Source organism: Belonocnema kinseyi, chromosome 1 (assembly GCF_010883055.1).
Source record: "Belonocnema kinseyi isolate 2016_QV_RU_SX_M_011 chromosome 1, B_treatae_v1, whole genome shotgun sequence".
In the NCBI taxonomy this organism is placed as follows: domain Eukaryota; kingdom Metazoa; phylum Arthropoda; class Insecta; order Hymenoptera; family Cynipidae; genus Belonocnema; species Belonocnema kinseyi.
In genome coordinates, this window is record NC_046657.1 from 141917218 (window position 1) to 141918313 (window position 1096).

General features: G+C 37.0%; 1 protein-coding gene across 1 annotated transcript in view; it reads left to right on the forward strand.

Moving 5' to 3' along the window:
* The window catches only part of LOC117180359, a 16585-nt gene that overhangs the window by 3397 nt on the left and 12092 nt on the right, over window positions 1-1096 (forward strand). Inside the window, exon 2 of the mRNA XM_033372817.1 lies at window positions 169-375. Coding sequence (XP_033228708.1) covers window positions 169-375 — 207 coding nt within the window. The remainder of the gene's footprint in view (window positions 1-168; window positions 376-1096) is intronic.

A 1096-nucleotide genomic window follows, 5' to 3' on the forward strand; every position in this document is an offset into this window, starting at 1 on the left:
AAAAAGTCTAAAAAATATTGCACGATTCCAACTAGTAAGAGACGTTTAGATCAGCGGACCTTTCATTCGAATAGTGGATGGAAGAAAGAGAAAAGGTTAGAGCAGACTTTTGTTATTCTTTGTTATATGATTATTTCTTTGCAAGTAAAATACTTGTCTGTATCTTAGGTATTACCAATGCAGCACCGAAAATTGTTACGCTACAGCGTACATGAACAAAACAGATCGTATTTTAACACGGGGTAGGATTGAGCACTCCCACCATTGTCTTTCTGACGGAAAAGACGATGAAATACTAATGAGAGAATGGATGATAGAGGAACTAAAAAAGTCATGGTGGAAACTGTTGAGCTTGTATGAAGAAGCGCTTAAAAGGTACTTAAAAATGATTAAAAGTGTCATTTACTTATTTCGTGAATTTAATACTTCTTATATAAAAAAAAAATTAAAATATTGAATTTTAAACCCAACTGCGAATTGCCGAAGCTGAATACACGGTCCAGTGTTGGTCCAATTTTGGCAGCCAAAGGTCGGCTAAAGTTATTGGGCCAATATCGGCATTTTAATCAGCCCACTGTTGAGCCAGTGCTGGCAGCCTACAATGGCTATTTATATTTGCCAATCCTCCAACGATGCTTGGCCCAGTATCGGCACTTTATTGTGCCAAATCTCGTTTTTAGTACGGGGAACCATGTTTTACGAGGATCAGCCAAAGTCTGGCCCAACTACAGCACATTACTGAGCCAAGTGTCACTTTTAGAACGGAAAACCATGTCTTATTTAAATCGGCTAAATGTTGAGCCACTGCTGGCAGCCTATATTGGCTTTTAATATTTGCCGATCCTGCACCGTTGCTTGGCCCAAAATTGGCTCTTTATTTCGCCAAGTCTCACTTTTAGCACCTAATAAACAAATCTTACACGAAAGATAAAAAAAAAATTTTATCGAAAAACTGTCAAATTTGACAATAAAATTGGATAAGTTTTGTCATTAAAAATTTTAAATGTTTATGAAAAATTAGATTTCCTGTCATTGCAAAAAGTTATAAAGTAGGCTACAACGGAAAAGTGGTTAGCACTCCTGACTGCGAGGCGAT